Here is a 15,948-nt window from a genome sequence, read left to right on the forward strand (position 1 = left end):
TTCACTAGGGCTGCCATAACAAAGTACCACTAACTGAGTGCCTTCGACAGCAGATATGTATTGTTTCACAGGGCTGGAGGCTAGAAGTCTGAGATCAGGGTGTTGGCAGGATTGGTTCCTCCTGAGGGCTATGAGGGATAATCTATTCCATGACTCCCTCCTAGCCTCTGGTGGCCACAGGTGTTCCTTGGCTTGTAGCTGGTCATCTCCCTGTGTCTTCACATCGTCTTTCCTCTACGTGTATCTGCCTCTGTGTTCAAATCTCCTTTCATAAGGACACAGTCACACTGGATTAGGGCACACTCTAATGACCTCATCTTAACTCCATCATCTGCAAAGGCCCTATTTCCAAATATAGTCACATTCACTAGTACTGAGGGTTAGGATGTCAATACCTTTGTGTGTGTGGGGGGGGTATATAATTCAATCTATAACAATCTCTAAGCAAAAAACTGTAACTATATTTTTAAACCTTTATGATGAAATTCCTAAGGGCCTGATGGGATAGATCGTGCTTTCACCCCTCAAGCAAAATTGAGGTTCACAGGAAATGCAGCTAAACCGCCTAGTGGGCAAGAGAGTTCACTAATTCTGTACCTGTGTAGCCCTTCCCTATATGAATGGGAGTGGACTAAGGTGGAAGCACCTGCCAGACCAGCATTGCTATCAGCAACCTATACCAGCATAGGAGCCAAACCTAACATTCCTTCCAAAGGTAGAAAAGTTAGGGTATGAATGGAGGGAAGGAAGAATGGTAGCTGAGGATAAAGGAATGAATCAATGGTTATGCAATGAGGGAAATCCAATATTACATTCATTGGTATCTCAAAACAGGCTTAGAACAAGAGATAATATTATTGCCTGTAGCTTAAGTGTACCCCATGCCTGAAAAAGCAGAGCCATGTTGCTGAGACTATTCTTGCTTTTAGAACCTGACAATGTCAAATGAAAGCCTGCAAACTTAAGTGGCAAAGCTCGGGGAGATATTTTGGTCATGTAATATGACAATGAACTGGAGTAATTACTCATAACTGAGTTGAACTCTAGTAATGCCTCAGTATCCTTTGACTCACATTTCAGATTATATTTACTACCATACTGCAATGTGATGGGACACTAACCTCGTTGGTTAAAAATCAGTTATATTACTTTAACAAGTCTTCTAATAATACTGATGTTGACAGTCAAATATATTGGGAAATTGGGTTAATGCTTCTTCAGGATATAATACTGATGGAAGAATGAATGGCGTGAGAAAGAACTGGATTAGTTAACCACCAGCTAAATTCTACACTCAAGAGTTCTGCACAAATTTATTGTAAGGAACAAACAGTGGCAAATTGAGGGGGGAAATGTAATTAAATTAGTACAAACATATGAAAATGTATGTAACAGCTTTATAGAGCAGATCCATTATTTAAATCTATCCCATCCCCACACTGGCTCCTCCAAATATTAGGCATATTCATAATGAGACTACTGTACAAATGGAATGCAGTGAAAGTGATACTGCATGACTTTCAAGACTACGGTATAAAGGCAACATGATTTCCACCTGGCTCTAGTTTCTTGGAATGCTCACACCTTGAACCGTGTGCCACCATGCTGTGAGGAAGCCCAAACTAGCTCATGCAGAAAGACCACATGAAGAGGCACCAGAGCCCACTGCACCCTGCTCAACTTCTTGACTCCTTGACTTCAGAATCATAAATGCTCACTGCATGTCACAAATTTTTAGGGTAAATTTGTTACACGGCCATCAAGAACCAAGAAGTGCTCAAGTAATTCACAACCCAGAGAAAGATAAATAAGGATACAACTAACTAATACAAGGCAAAATGTAATAGCCACTACACAGAATATAAACAAGGGGCCTTGGAAAAAATTAATAAATAAACAAGGGGCCTTGGAAGAGGAAGGAACATAAATAAGTCTAAGGGAATGGAGCAGTGGGGGGAAAACGGAAAAGGCTTCAAAGAAGCAATCTTTGAAAAGGTAGGGCCTACAGAAGAGCTTGAAGGGAAAAAATAGCATCAACAACAAGAAAAAGGAAGGTGTGGTAGGACTTGGTGACAAGAGAGCATATATATAGGTCTCCTAGACAAAATTCAACTTTTTTTTTACATGACCTCAAATACTGAAAGAATATTAAACTAATTGAAGGACAGTGTAGGAAACATTAATCTAAAAAGAAATAAGGTGGAGTTCTAGTGACTGACTGTAATCATATGAAATTATTAAATTTTTTGCTGTTAATCTGTATGTGAAGGGCTAACTCTGACCCTGAGAAATGAAAGCCACTTATCAGCACTTTCTTTGATGTACTGGCCAAGGTAAAACCCAATACTTTGCTTGCTCATTGTGCCAGACCCAGTATCAGTTTAATGACAGCAATTCTCCATGGTTAGCATTCCTGGGAGTTCTAGGGGTGATTTACAGGGAGGTCTTTGTCTTGAACCAAAATGAAAAGTGCTTAATAATAGCCATAAAAAGCTGAGTAAATTCATAAGCTTCTTTAATTGCTGAAATTTACCCCTACTTCCCTGATAAGGGCATGAAGATTATGTCTACAGGTATCAGGCTGACAACCTGGGAATAATCATTACTTACCAAACAAAATCAAAGTATTTATCTCTTGTACAAGTAGAAGCCTGAAAGCAGTCCCTCTGAGCTGCCTGTTCAGCAATGACTGACTCTTCAATCTGTTTAGGAGACACCTTCAATTTGGGACCCCTCCCACTAAATCAGAGTTCCTCCTAAAGTGGTCAGATAGACAGTCCTTAAAAACCCTGAAACTTTAAAATTTCTGTTCTGGGGTGCCTGTGTGGCTCAGTTGGTAAACATCTGCCTTTGGCTCAGGTCATGATCCCAGGGTCCTGCTCAGCGGGGGACCTGCTTCTCCCTCTCCCTCTGCCTATCACTCCCCTTGCTTGTGCTCGTGCGCTCTAATAAATAAATAAAATCTTCAAAAAAAATAAATAAAATAAAATTTCTGTTCTCCTCACCTCATAAAACTTTTTTAAGGAGCCCACCAGGCACAGCTTCAGGCTATCCACAATCTCCTGATGAGGCATCTGGAATACCACTCGTGAATACCATTTTGTGAGAGTGCTGGGGAGGAGGGAGGACGAGAGAGAAAAGACAGAAAGATGAAGACACACTCACAGAGGAAGGCCCACGGTCTGAATGTCAGTACACACAGGCTCCTCTATGCACCAATACAACGAGTACCTAGTAAATGCATTTATCTTACAGGTAAAAACACATGGCGATATGGGGAAAGATATACATATATATGGAGAAAGACATATATATATGCGCCACACATAGAAGGTAAAAATAAAGGCATAATTGTGGTATTTGCTACAAAACTGCTTCCAACTGAAAAAATTTAACCACCTAGATATCTAACAGAAAACTAGTTAAATAGTGCTCTAGCATACAATAAATTCCATGCAGCAGTTGAGAAGAATTGGTTGAGATTTATTTGTATGGATATGAAAAAATATCAGCAATATACAATTTAAGTACATAAAACAAACTAAGGAATACTATACATAGTATTATGCCATTTTGTTTACATATATACACCACCTATACGTGTTACTATGTGCATAAATGAAAATCTAAAAGTTTGATCTAAAATCAAACCTTTGGTGGTAGTTAATAAAAGATTGCCCATGAGGAAGTTTCACTTTCTAAATTTCTGCAGGTATCTGCATGAGCATGCCTTGTTTTTACAATCAGAACAAACAAAAAAATCCCTCATTCCTGGTGGGGGAAAAACTACTTAAGACACAGCCCCCATTCTGAAGAAGATTACACCACAGCCAGGGGAACAAATTTATAGATCTGACAAGTCTGGTAAATAGACTGAATAAACGAATAGGAAGATAAAGGAGGAAAAAGTTTAGTATACTTTTGTAAAGTACAGTAAGATTAGGCATCAAAATGAGATAACCAAACAAAATGGCACTACGAGTAGTACTTACAGATTGATGCTCGCAACGAAGCCAACCACAGAGCGCATGCCTCGGCTAGGATCATGGTAAACATCCATCCCAATCACCATTAATTGTTTCTGGGTTAGAAAACAAACAAACAAAAAAAAACCCAAAACAACAAGCAATCCATCACCCCATCTTTTTGTTATCTGCACCCCAAAAGCAACATATGAAAATAAGTTCTGGGAAAGGAAGAGAAAGACGGACATCAACTTGACATTTCTTTAAACACTATGAACAAGTCTGAGATCTAGAACAGGACCAGCACACTTCTGTAAAGGACTAAGCAGTAAATAACGTTGGGCTCTATGAGCCACGCAGTCTCTGCAGGAACTATTCAATTATAGCACAAGAACAGCCATAGCTAGTCTGTAAAGAAGTATGGCTGTATTCCAATAAAACTTCATTTAAAGACATGGAAAATGGAATTTCATATAATTTTCATGTGTCAGGAAATATTAGTCTTATTTTGATTGGTTTCAACTATTTAAAGTTATAAAAACCATTCTTAGCACTTGGGCTATACAAAATCACGCTATGAACCATTTAGACCACTAAGCATGGAGAATAAAGATAACTCCATGAGGAAAACCAGGAAAACAACTAGGTAGGAGTCTCTGAAGAGCTAAATTGAATGAAGACACATCTCAGCATCACTCACCAGAGGAATATCCACTCCCCAGAGCTCACCACCCAATTTACAATTAATCTGAAGTAAAATTTTCTGGGCCACACTCCGAAGCCTGGTCGGCTGACCAATGGTTCGGACATTGATGACCTATAACAAAGGGGCATGGGGAAAGAGGACACTATCAGCCTGTCAGACGATGTAAACAAGCCTGAAGTAAATACTACATTTGTTTAAGAAACCCCAGTTAGCAGATAATATACTTTGCCTGACTAGTTCTAATTCTAGGATTCCTAGGCAGGCATGCACACACACATACATACACCCCACACACACAAATCAAAACAAAACAAAACACCAAAAAACAAAAACTTTCAAAGGAATCTCATAGAGAATTTTTTTTTTTAAACCTACTTAGGAAAAACAGCTTTCCCTTTCAGAGTGAAGCCTATCCTCTCAGAACCCAGTCATGTGAAAACACCCAGCAGCTCACCCACTGAACCAGCAAAAGTAACTCATTTGAGAACATGAAGGCAGCATTTACAAAGAGCATCTGCTTTTAACCAGGTTACTCTAATAAGGGGACTGTTCCACCAGAAAGATTACACATGATGGCTTCTAATAGTTACTGCAGTCTTTTTGAACACCTGTATACCTCTTTTCAAAGCCTCAAGGGAGGCTATAGTTTCCATCTGTGCCTCCTGCCCAGCTCCCACTCACCTGTGAGGGCACAGGAGCTTGCACACAGCATAGCTTTTTAATGGCCCCATAGAGATCGTCACGTGTGCCCATGATGATGCAAACAACCATCTGTATCTTCCCCTTGAGGAGATAAAGTACATATAAATCAGGCTTTGGAACTCTCAGGGGACCATGATGGGGCTCCAGTCGGGGGCAGTCTAAGAGCCTGCAAAGTCATGGGACCTTTAAGGCAGAGGGGGATTGAAACAAAGAGGGTACGCATTCCAACCCCAAACAGGTCTTTGAACCTTTGTTGGGTTCAGGGCTTCTTTGCACAGATACAGAATATGATACTGTAAATTATCTAGAGCTGGTCCTGACTACCTGACATCTTTCTTAGGAGACTTAAGATGCCTGGAAAAGGCAGGCTTGAAAATTTGCAAGGGTTACTTAGTTGCTGCTTTCAATTCCTTATAATGCTTTTTACCACTCTCTTCAGTAAACTAAGTACCTTATTACATTCATACCACAAAACTGAGGAAACATGGAATATGATACCACAAGAAAGCATTCAGAGCCAAACACAAACAAATGAAGCTATTGCCAAATCCGTAAATGGCTCTTCCTAACTCTCTGGTTAGGAGATAGAATGATATTGCCTGCAGAGTATCTCATATAAGCATCCTTGACCCCTCACTGTTTAATTAAGAGTTCCAACATTGGAAACATAGGGTCTTTCAAAGTCTGAATAAAGAAAAGTAGCACTCAACTGAAATGAAGGTGCCAATTCTTTATGCCAGAAACAGATATTAATGGTAAATCAATAGTATATTATTCCAAATCAAGATTAGTGTTAGATTAAGATCTCTCCGAGGGATGCCTGCGTGGCTCAGTCGGTTAAGCGTCTGCTTTGGCTCAGGTCATGATCCCAGGGTCCTGGGATCAAGTCCTGGGATCAAGTCCCACATCCATCTCCCTGCTCAGCGGGGAGCCTGCTTCTCCCTCTGCCTGCCACTCCCCCTGCTTGTGCTTGCATGCGCTCTTCTCTCTCTGACAAATAAATAAAATCTTAAAAAAAAAGAAGAGCTGAGAACACACATTCTAGTTATCACATCAAAGAACTTCCAAAGTCATGGAGAACACAGGCTGCACACTGGGAGCCTATGGGCTGGACCTATCAAACACATGTAGCTTTTTAGTCCCTATAGTAACTTACATGTGTTGTTGTTGTTTTTATTAACACTTTTTAAATTTTATTTTTATTATTATTATTATTTTTAAGTAGGCTCCATGCCCAACATGGGGCCTGAACTCATGACCCTGAGATCAAGAGACTGAGCCAGCCAGGTACCCGCCTTTTTTAATTAACATTTAAACATAAGGAGGGTAACATACACACAAATCCAGATCTTTTGCTTCTACTAAAAAAGAAATAAATTAAAAATTAATTTGATAATGCTGTGCTTCTATCTGCAGTTATAGGGTTTACTCTCTTTAGTTCACTATAGCCCCCTCCTAGCCCACTTCACTTGTTTGTGTTATTCACCTGGCTCCTGCAGACATTCTGAGTTTGTGACCCCTAACAAATAATAAAACAGCATGCCCTAAAGACGACAGAGACAAGACCAATATGAGTTAAGTTTGGTAAACATGATGAATGAACCTCATATCCATGCTGCATGAGAACTGATAGCAGTACACCCTCCTAAAGAGAACGTGGCAAGTGTTGAGATGCAGGAGCTGATGTACTACACTGGGTTATTCTTTTGAAAGCAGAGCAGAATTATCCATGATCAGGCCTAGGGGGAGGCCACGGCAGACTACAAGCCTGGGAAACTAGGAAGAAATTACAAAGAAAGACAGAACACGAGGGTGCTGTTGTGGGTGATAACCCAGAGTCGGGGATCAGAGAGATCCCAAGATAATCTCATTCTAGTACTGATCTCATAAGAAAGGACTCTTCAAGTCAAAGACTAGTTACTTCCAAAAACTTTTCCTCTGCTTTTGTTCCCTCCTTAAGCTTCTTCCTGTTTTCCTGTTTTGTGTACGAACAGATAAGAACTGCAGGCCTGAACTACTGAGTTACGAGTGCTATGACCTGCTCACCTCCAGTGGTCCTGACTGGCTGACAGGATCGAGCCAATGGGCCAGGTGCCAAGTTCATCACCAGAGCAATTCAAATCTTAAGCCAGACCAGACTGTGACAGCTCAGTACAGAACTGTGCAAAATGGCACCGGGCCCAAAAAGTTGCTTTAGGAGCACAACATGTTCTATATAGATAAGGAACTAAAGTTAAGTCAGCTATTCTGTCAATTATGTAAAAAAAGAACGTAAGAGTGAGGCTCCCAACACATAATGAGAGAAGCAGAATTAACCAAAGAGCATAAAGATTACTTACACTTAGTTCAGTATTTCATGTGTACATGAGTAATACACAAGTTTCTGGGCATCATAAACAGCAGACTGATGACCAAGATAATTTAAGATCAAGTATTCAAGTATTTTAAAACAGGCATCCTATAAATATACTCAAATTAATTTATTACCTCAACTCCTAGCATGGATTGAATGGTTCTGACATAGGTTTCTATTCGATCATCCTTTAATTCAACCCAGGCTGGTGGGCTCATACGCATACCAATGGGGCCAGCTATCTTCTCCAACATGTTAACCAGTTCTCGGGCCTGATCCATTGCTCTCTTTGGGTAAAACAGTGCCCAGAAATGCATGGGGACCTAGGAATAACCACAAGCTATTTTTAGCACTTCCCACAACTTAGACACTCTGAAATTACACCCAGGAGGTATTATTCTAGAGAACAAATTGCTTATAACTCTGCTTGAGTCCTTTCTGGTCTAATTCCTGTAACTAACAGATATACGTGATAAGTAAATTGGGGGATACTTTCACAGTGGAATACTATGCAGCAATGAGAATGAAAGACCTACAACCATATCTAACAATATGGATGAAACCCACCAATGCAAGGCTGAAGAAATTAAGCCAGACATAAAAGAATATATACCATATGGTTTCATGTATACATCAAGTACAAAAACCAACTGAAATGAATCTGTGCTGTTAAAAGTCAGGATAGTGACTACTCTTGTAGTTTGTAAGGGAGAGGTAGGTAGTAACGAGGAGCTGGAGGGATGGCTTCTGGGGCACTGATAAAGTTCTCTTTCTTAACCCTTGGTGTGGATTACATAGATTTATGAACCTTTGAAAATTCATCAAACTTAAAATTGTAAGTATACTTTTTCTTTAAACATACTTCAATAAAAAGTTTTAGAAACAGATGTGAATACTTTATGCATGGCCAAAAAGACCAGGTTAGCCAAAAACATTTAAAAATAATTATATACCATTTTGTTCTTTAGTTCCTTTGGTGGGGGCTGTTTTAATTATACTTCTTTCATGGATAAGAACATCTTTCAGGAACCCCCAGGGAAAAGCGGGGGAAGATAAAAGGGAGAGTGGGTAAGAGGCTGGCACTATATGAATTACCATAGCAATCTATTTCCTTTTCCTAAGTTTATGGCCAACCAAAGTGCTTATCTCTAACAACTCATCAATTTGCTCTATTTGGAGGACCCCAGTTTAATAGATAATTCAGGATGGGAATTCAGTTGGTACTCTCCCTCAAAAAGAAGACACTGAATCATTCCTGCTTCTTAATTTCCATACTTATAGGAATACTGGTCCTCTCTTCACCACCTCAAAAGTCACTTACAGTCAAGATGGAAAGGTCTCTGGTTACTTCCTTAATCCAGTTTAGTTCCTGAGATGTGATAAATGAAGTATTTCTTAAGTTAATTCTTTCCATTGGCAGAACACGTCCTTCAATCTAAATACAAAACAAAGCACCCATGACAGGAGCCATCTGCAAACACTACTGATACTGTTCTCTCTCAGGCCTGGTCAACTCCACTATGTAAACCTGTCCCTGTAATAACTTCCAAGAACAGCACAAAAATGAAACTGCTAGCAGTGAGTGAGTCTAGGCCAAAAAAACTCTGGACAAATACAGGTAAAATTTTTATAGACCTGGCTCTTTAATTATTGAAGCTTTTAACATGGTCTCCCAAGAAAAGAATTAGAAAGCATTGCCTCTTTAGAAGTAGAGAATGCATGTAAAATAATTATAATTTCAAGATAAACAGGAAAATAGGGGCGCCTGGGTGGCTCAGTCGTTAAGCGTCTGCCTTCGGCTCAGGTCATGATCCCAGGGTCCTGGGATCGAGCCCCGCATCGGGCTCCCCGCTCTGCGGGAAGCCTGCTTCTCCCTCTCCCACTTCCCCTGCTTGTGTTTCCTCTCTCGCTGTGTCTCTCTCTGCCAAATAAATAAATAAAATCTTAAAAAAAAAAAAAAAGAAAGATAAATAGGAAAATAATTTTTAAAAATATTTTAAGGGACAAATTGAAAAGAAAATTAAAAGTAAAATTTCTTAATAAGGCTGAACATAAACTACTACACTTTAAAAAGAAAAACAGGAAGGAAAGATATAAATATAATGAAAGAACAAATTAAAGTTAGGAATAAGTCAATCAAATCTAAATATCCAAAAATAAGAAGATAATTAAGCTGATGATATAACAACATGATGGACTATTCTGCAATCATTAAAACTACTTTCTAACGAATATGATCTTGTTTTTAAAAAAAAATAGTAATGTACGCATAATAAAAACTGGATGAGTCTATACTTAGCGGTGATTATCTCTGGGGATGCGTATTTTTTACTATGATCTCTACCATTTGCTTATTTAAAAATAACAAATACTGGGGCTCCTGGGTGGCTCAGTCGGTTAAGTGCCCAACTCTTGATTTTGGCTCAGGTCATGATCTCGGGGTTGTGAGATGGAGCCCTATGTCAGGTTCTGTGCTCAGCGGGTGGTCTGCTTGAGATTCTCTCCCTCTCCCTTCGTCCTCTCCCCATGCTCTTGCACAGGCACTCTCATGTGCGCTCTTTTCCTCTCTTGCTCTTGCTCTCTCAAATAAATCAATCTTTAGAAAAATACTTACTTTATCTATAACCAAAAAAAAACCTGAGTTTATTAACATAAATAACAATAGCAAGAGTAAGGAATCAAACTCATGATGTGAAAGTAAAAAACTTTTGAACTTTTCTAGAAGGCAACTGGCAATATGTAATACGTACTAAAAACATAAATGTCCCCTGACCTAATAATTCCACTTCCATAAATCTATGAAAATAAACAACATTACAAAGACTTAGTTACAAGGCTGTTTACTGAGTAACTATTTCTTTTTAAGATTTTATTTATTTGGCAGAGAGAGCGAGCGAGTGAGACAGCAAGCGCACACATAGGGGGAGCAGCATGCAAAGGGATAAACAGGCTCCCCGCTGAGCAGGGAGCCCAATGCAGGATCATGACCTGAGCCGAAGGCAGACGCTTAATGACTGAGCCACCCAGGCGCTCCTGAATAACTATTTCTAATTTAAAAATATTAAATTCAATTTTAATGTAAAAGAATAGAAAATTGTTAATAAACTATCTAGCAGCAATTAAAATGTTTAGAAAAATATTAAATGACATGGAAAAACATTCTAAATATACTGAGGGAAAAAAAGAAACTATATGAACACACGCCATGTGTGAGTATGCATAAGCACGCAAGCATGCACATGTATACACACACAAAAATCCACTGAAGGGTATGTACAAAAATGTTAACAGTGGTTATTCTCAAATAGAAAGATGAACTTTTTTCTTCTTTGGCTTATATTTTCTACATTTTCAAATTAATATTTAATAACACGAAAACATGTTCAAAATATAATATTAAATGAAAAAGAAGATGTAAAACCATATACAATATAATTACAGCTTTGTGAAAAAAAAAGATTTATTTTCACAGAAAAATGTGGAGGAAGAATATACATTGAAGTATCTTTCGTACATATCTAAAATAAAACACTGAGGGATGCCTGGGTGGCTCAGTGGGTTAAGTGTCTGCCTTCAGCTCAGGTCATGATCCCAGGGTCCTGGGATCGAGTCCCACATCAGGCTCCTTGCTCAGCAGGGAGCCTGCTTCTCCCTCTCCCTCTGCCTGCCGCTCCCCGCTTGTACTTTCTTTCTCTGACAAATAAAATCTTTAAGAAAAAAATAAAATAAATCACTGAGATATCATCTTTGGATGATAAAATTACTGATGTTTTTACCTCTTTCTTTACTTTTTGTGAGGTTTCGACATTTTCCTTATTGACTATCCATTACTTTTATTTAAAAAAAATTTTTTTAACAAGGAGTCAATTCAGAGTACAAGAGAACTAGAGAAAAGGTAGAATTAATTATTTTGGTATAACCTCAAAAGAAAGGTGAAAAGTAATAATAGCTAATGTTTATTTAGCACTTGCTATGTGTCACATATTATGCTGAAGATGTTACCATTTAAATTCTTATAACTCAATCATTATCCTCATTTTACAGATAAAAATACTAAGAGATGCTAGGCAATTTGCTCAAAGTAACTAAGATGGCAAGTGGTAAAACTGAGATTCAAAGCCAAATAAATGGATACAGAAGGCCAAGGACTCCACACCATCTCACACTGCCTCTGCCCTATGGATCATGCTGCACAAAATACAACATAACAGATGCAGGCAAGATACAGGCAGAAAGGGCCATAAGAATCAGATGGTGTAAATCCAAAACTCTCTATGCCTATGGAAAGAATGACAATAGTATATTCAAGAATCACAAGTTAATTATTGGGAAAGAAAAAAAAAACTTGGAAAAAAAAAAGGACATACAGAACCTTAGGAATTATCTAGATTAGAAAACTGAAAATGAGGTCATTTTTTTTATAAAGACTTATTTTTTTTAGGGGGTGGGGAGAGGGAGAAAGAGAATGTCAAGCAGAATTCCTGCTGAGCGCAGAGCCCAACATGCAGCATGATCTCACAACCCTGAGATCATGACCTGAGCCAAAATCAAGAGTCAGACGCTTAACCAACTGAGCCACCCAGGCACCCCAAAAATGAGATAAAATTTAAGTCAATATTCCTTTTACTATCTGTTTGACTGAAAATTAACAGCTCAGATCTCTGTGAAATACAGAAGAAAAATCTCTAAGAGATACTAACAAATTAAGAGAAGAAAATTCAAATATTATGACTAGGACCCCCCAAAAAAAGTGCAATAATAGAGCAAAACTCCAAAATAAAAACAAGAGAAGAAGCTATCACCTACTTCACTAAGCTCTTAAAATCACTGTTCAATGCTGTTTCCTACTCGGCTACATTCACTTTACCTTATGTACATCCTTCTGCAGGCAGAGTCCCCAGCGTGCCAATTCATTGCTGGCTGTCTCATTCTTTGAAATTCTCTGGAGCAAGCATTCCAAAGCATTATGGTGCTGTTTGGGGCTCAGGTTGATCTGCTGGGTCAAATCCTAAATAGATTTAAAATGGAGATAATAAGTTACGAGTATTAGTTTCTCCAATATGAAGTTAAACCCCAATATGTCTAAAACATTTCCAAAAGAAAACCTCCTTTCCACTGAAATCTGTAGACATTTTTAAATACTCCAAAAATTTTAATAAACATCTCTCAGGAATGTAAATGAAGTATACGGTTAAAATTTTAATCATGAAAGTAAGAATTTGAAATGTTATTGTTTCTTTCTCCCACATGACAGCTAAATCTTACCTCTTTCTCAAAACCATGTCCTGAATTTAAAATTCCTAAGAAATTCAGGGGCACCTGGGTGGCTCAGTCAGTTAAGCATCTGCCTTCGGCTCAGGTCGTGATCCCAGGATCCTGGGATCCAGCCCTGCATCAGGGCTCCCTATTCAGTGGGGAGTTTGCTTCTCCATCTCCCTCTTCCTCTGCCCCCCCAACTTGTGCACTCTCTCTCAAATGAATAAATAAAATCTTAAAAAAAAACTCCTTAGAAATTCTATGAAACAGGAGCAAAAGGGGCTTGATTACACCTATTTAATATTTGGGAAAAATAGAGGGAAAAATGTCCTGTGCCGGGCAGAGCCAAACATAACAGAATGGAAAACCAGATCCAGTTTTATACTTCATATCATACTACTACTGTATTTAATGTCATCATAAGACAAGTTTTTTGTCCAGTGTTTGGTCCATAATTCGTGTCTTCTAAATGTTATTGTTTTTTTTTAAAGATTTTATTCATTTATTTGACAGAGAGAGACACAGCGAGAGAGGGAACACAAGCAGGGGGAGAGGGAGAGGGAGAAGCAGGCTCCCTGCCGAACAGGGAGCCCGACGCGGGGCTCGATCCCAGGACCGTTGGACCATGACCTGAGCCGAAGGCAGACGCTCAACGACTGAGCCACCCAGGCGCCCCACTAATGTTATTGTTAAATGAAGACCCAAAGGTATACATAAAGATTCTGAATCACATATGTGAGTTCTTTACTCTTCTGGGACCAAAGAACTGTCCAGTTGTTGTTCCCTATGAGGCATCATTACTGCCAGTCTGCGGGGCGGCACAGATAGCTCTGTGATCATAAAGTCATTAGGTGACTGAGTGTTGTAAGGAAAGAGCCTTGACCTACATGCTAAACAGAGAAGGAACGAAGGTAGACATGAAAGAAATCTCTTACAGATATGCTAAGCTTCACTTCGGGCTCTTTATGATGTTATTGAAAATAGTCTGTGGCATCGGAGACAGACATGGGTCCAAGGGTAACAGACAAGCGCTGGGAGAGTGAGGCAGCACAGGAGCTCGGGTGTGGAAAGCCCCAAGCGCTGCAGACAGAGTGGAGGTGAAGTGCTTGGGCTCCAGACTCATGCTGCTGCCCACGTCTGTGCTTCTCAGCTACTTCTTATGGGGATTCAGCCCAACACCTCCTGGACACTCCACACCCCACAAGATAAACTTCTATCCTTTTACCTCAGCCTCTGACTTGTTGATTACTTTTTGCTACATTATCTCCCCCACCCCTTTAAATAGACTGAAGGCTTGTAGGAAGGCTTGTAGCACTAGAAAAACTCAGTGCTATCAAAGAACCTCACTTATGATCATATGACCAGTTTACAGTCATCTATCTGATTGGTGGGGGTGAAGATATAATTACTTCTTTCCTTCTACCTTATAATCCAGTCACTCCACTGTTTTGTTTTCAACAATCTTCAAAAAGGAGCTCCGATCAGCTATTTTAGTGTGTGGGAAGGGACATGGAGCATGTTTTACAGAGAGAACTGGAGCCTGGAAGAACAGACCTGCCCAGGTGATGACACAGGCCTGCCCAGATCTAGCTCAAGCTGTTCTCAAAAAGGCCTTCCAATCAACACGGGCATTTCTCACCTTCATGGCTCTGAAGTCCTTCTTCATCTTCTCAGGGATTCCGGTCATGAACGAAAGTTCAGGTAGCAGCAGGATTTCGCCTTTTAGCAGCTTTGAGGAGAGAATGGAGAAGAAAAATAAGGCAGGAAAGATGGTCTTGTTCCTCTGACCTCACAGGACATGCCATGCCCAGGGCTGGGCCTGCAGGGACATAACTGGCACAATAAGGAACATAAAACCCCAGAAAAGAGGGCAGTGAAACACTGCAAGTATTTTTCCCCTCAGTAATAATACTTATAGCCTGCTGTACTAGGTAAAGGAAAAATGTTGAAATGGTCAAAAAAAGTGGAAAAACTAGGAAAAAAAAACCCAAAAACTGTCCCTCTTGGGCCTCCAGACAAGCTAAGGCGATACATCCCATCCAGCTGGGGCCTCCAGATCTTATCTTAGCTGGTTGATCTTCAGCCTTCTCACTTAAAAGACAGAACAGTCAGTGTCAAGGTACTTTCCCCTGGCTCCAGTCCCTGTTAAATGTCTACAACTTCCCTAATGGCTCCAGTGTTTTAATCTTTAGCAGAAAATTCTCCTTATTCCTTAACCTAACTTACTCATATGGATACTTAGCTCCTCATTATGGGGACTTCAAAAGCAAATCCTACCGCATGAAGTGACACCACTGGCTAGATGAGACAGCCCTGCAGTCTTCCCCAACCACACTGTAACCCTGCTCCACGGCTCCCAGCACCATGGATGAAGAGCTTAAGCTAGAAGTGCAAATCTGACACCCCCCCACTCACCATCCCTTGGTTATTCTGTCTCTCACTGGGCCTGTGGATCAGCAGTGGCTGGTCCTCTTCCTTAATTGTGATCCCATAGTTTTTGCTAGAGCAGGGCAGAGGCAGGAAAACATTTCAGAAGCAGCATCACTACTGTATGGCAACATAGTCTGGGTGTCTTAACCAGTACTGGGGTACATAATTTGCATAATACCTTTGTCAAGGATCCACCAGAAACTCATTATAGCATATTTATAACTGGAAAAGGCAGGCTCAAGTTAACACCGCAATTAAATGGAGGAGAAAGAGTCTAACGTCCAGGGAAAAATATGCTTAAAACTGCATCAGGTTGGGGGTGCCTGAGTGGTTCAGTCAGTTAAGCATCCAATTCTTGGTTTTGGCTTGGGTCATGATCTCGGGGTTGTGGGATCAAGCCCCACCCACGTCAGGTTCCACAGAGGCTCTGCTTGGGATTCTCCCTCTCCCCCTCTCTCTCTGCCCCTCCCCCTGCCCGTGTGCATTCCCCCCACCCTCAAATAAATAAATCTTTAAAAAAAAAAAACTCCATCAGG

The 15,948-nt window shown here is 40.0% G+C and overlaps 1 protein-coding gene across 2 annotated transcripts in view; it reads right to left on the reverse strand.

Annotated features, from left to right (window-relative positions):
* PIWIL2 (piwi like RNA-mediated gene silencing 2) overlaps positions 1–15,948 on the reverse strand; it is a 69,260-nt gene that overhangs the window by 33,701 nt on the left and 19,611 nt on the right. For both annotated transcript variants that reach the window (XM_078068225.1, XM_036075160.2), the window contains exons 11-19: positions 15,398–15,482; positions 14,622–14,711; positions 12,594–12,734; positions 9,048–9,161; positions 7,861–8,049; positions 5,353–5,454; positions 4,666–4,782; positions 3,993–4,081; positions 3,006–3,111 (exon numbers count right to left, since the gene is read on the reverse strand). In XM_078068225.1, coding sequence (XP_077924351.1) covers positions 3,006–3,111; positions 3,993–4,081; positions 4,666–4,782; positions 5,353–5,454; positions 7,861–8,049; positions 9,048–9,161; positions 12,594–12,734; positions 14,622–14,711; positions 15,398–15,482 — 1,033 coding nt within the window. The remainder of the gene's footprint in view (positions 1–3,005; positions 3,112–3,992; positions 4,082–4,665; positions 4,783–5,352; positions 5,455–7,860; positions 8,050–9,047; positions 9,162–12,593; positions 12,735–14,621; positions 14,712–15,397; positions 15,483–15,948) is intronic.

Source organism: Halichoerus grypus, chromosome 3, assembly GCF_964656455.1.
Source record: "Halichoerus grypus chromosome 3, mHalGry1.hap1.1, whole genome shotgun sequence".
NCBI lineage: Eukaryota > Metazoa > Chordata > Mammalia > Carnivora > Phocidae > Halichoerus > Halichoerus grypus.